We start from the raw sequence: 1,479 nt of genomic DNA, 5'->3' as shown, positions 1-1,479 counted from the left end.
TAGGCGTGGTTGACTCTTAACTTTTATAAAGTATATCTCTTTGGATTTGAGACTTTAGTCTTTGCAACTTTACAGATCTTCTTTATGCACCAAGAGCTTGTAACACTCCAAAGAGAAAGGAAAAAATGAAATCGCATCATATGACCCCTTTAATAGCAGCTCCCTGATGCCCGCATTTTATATACAGTATAATTACCCAACGATATAACTGCGAGAGACAGTACTGAAATATATATTTTCCCTGTGTTTCCTTCCTGCTGTGTGAGCTACTAAATGAGCCGCACTGTGAAACAGCCAATCAGAGCAGAGCTCAACATTGAGACCATTTCATTCTAGGGACAAATCCTTGGGTTGTAAATGGACATGTAAAACCGTTTCTGGAGATTTTTTGCCCTTACCTAAGCCACATACCTTCTATGTAGATATCAGAGAACAATTTAAAATATTGTATCAATGCATTCTATGGCACCTTTAAAGCATTACAAAGACAAGACAAACTGTTGTTTAGTTAATTTACAATCCTTCTCTCTTCCTTGGGATATAAGGAAGGATTTTTTGTTGATATTGTGTGTTTCCCTGTATGGTACCTTCACACAGAAGGATGAATGTATGGTACTGTGAAGTCCTGTTACAGCTTAAAAAGCAAACATGCTTCCTTTATGATAGAAGTATGCTTATGATGCCTTAATATACTGTCCCAGCAGGCAGCTTGTTTTGGAGTTATATTGTTTCTTACGATTTTTTTCATCTATCATTTCATGTATTAAAATGGTTGTATTATCTCTAAATATGCAGGTATGATGAGGATGGGAGAGAATCTTTGGATCCTGTAGATCAAGACCTGAGTGACGATGATCCTGAAGCTTACGTCACTAACCTGTCCTACTACCACCTGGTTCCCTTTGAAACTGACATCATGGAGTAACGCAAACAATTCTGCATGGGTGGACATTTACGGGGAGCACTGAATCCCACCTAAACAGTGCAGATCCAGCATGTAATTTCTGCCAAGTGATAGATGTGCTTATATTTTCTGATTAGTAGTGTTTATGACGGCAGGAAGAGTTTGAATGCAGAGATCACTGCTTGCTTCCTGCTTTGACTTTGTCCATCAGATTGGTTGGCCTGAGCCCAAAATTACACTATATTCACACACGTGCCTCATTATTCAACCTAGACTCATGCTGTAGCTGTACTACTATTTTTTATATATAGAGGTGTCTTTCTTGTCAGATAATTTAAATCGCTCTCAGAAGATAATTTTATTAGCTTGTGGCCTCTTTTCTACTGAATGACTGTGGACAGTAGCTGAACTTTGTTCTTTTCTCTTGAATACAAAGGGCTTGCACACTCACTTGGCACATGGTGCCTAGTCCACACACACACACGCACACGCACACACGCACACACGCACACTGGTACATACACATACACTCTTCCCTGTTGCATTGCAGTGATTCATGGTATTCATATCAGCTG

General features: G+C 39.3%; 1 protein-coding gene across 1 annotated transcript in view; it reads left to right on the top strand.

Annotated features, from left to right (window-relative positions):
* The window catches only part of LOC107691452 (PX domain-containing protein 1-like), a gene marked incomplete at its 5' end in the record, with an annotated part of 9,790 nt that extends 8,396 nt beyond the window's left edge, over positions 1 to 1,394 (top strand). The window contains one exon of the mRNA XM_016490044.1: positions 796 to 1,394. Within this exon, the coding sequence (XP_016345530.1) occupies positions 796 to 925 (130 nt within the window). The remainder of the gene's footprint in view (positions 1 to 795) is intronic.
* Between the last annotated feature and the right edge of the window lie 85 nt (positions 1,395 to 1,479).

Source organism: Sinocyclocheilus anshuiensis, unplaced genomic scaffold, assembly GCF_001515605.1.
Source record: "Sinocyclocheilus anshuiensis isolate Anshui unplaced genomic scaffold, SAMN03320099.WGS_v1.1 scaffold106, whole genome shotgun sequence".
In the NCBI taxonomy this organism is placed as follows: domain Eukaryota; kingdom Metazoa; phylum Chordata; class Actinopteri; order Cypriniformes; family Cyprinidae; genus Sinocyclocheilus; species Sinocyclocheilus anshuiensis.
The sequence above is the reverse complement of the archived record's forward strand: the minus strand, read 5'-3'. Positions and strand labels throughout refer to the sequence as shown.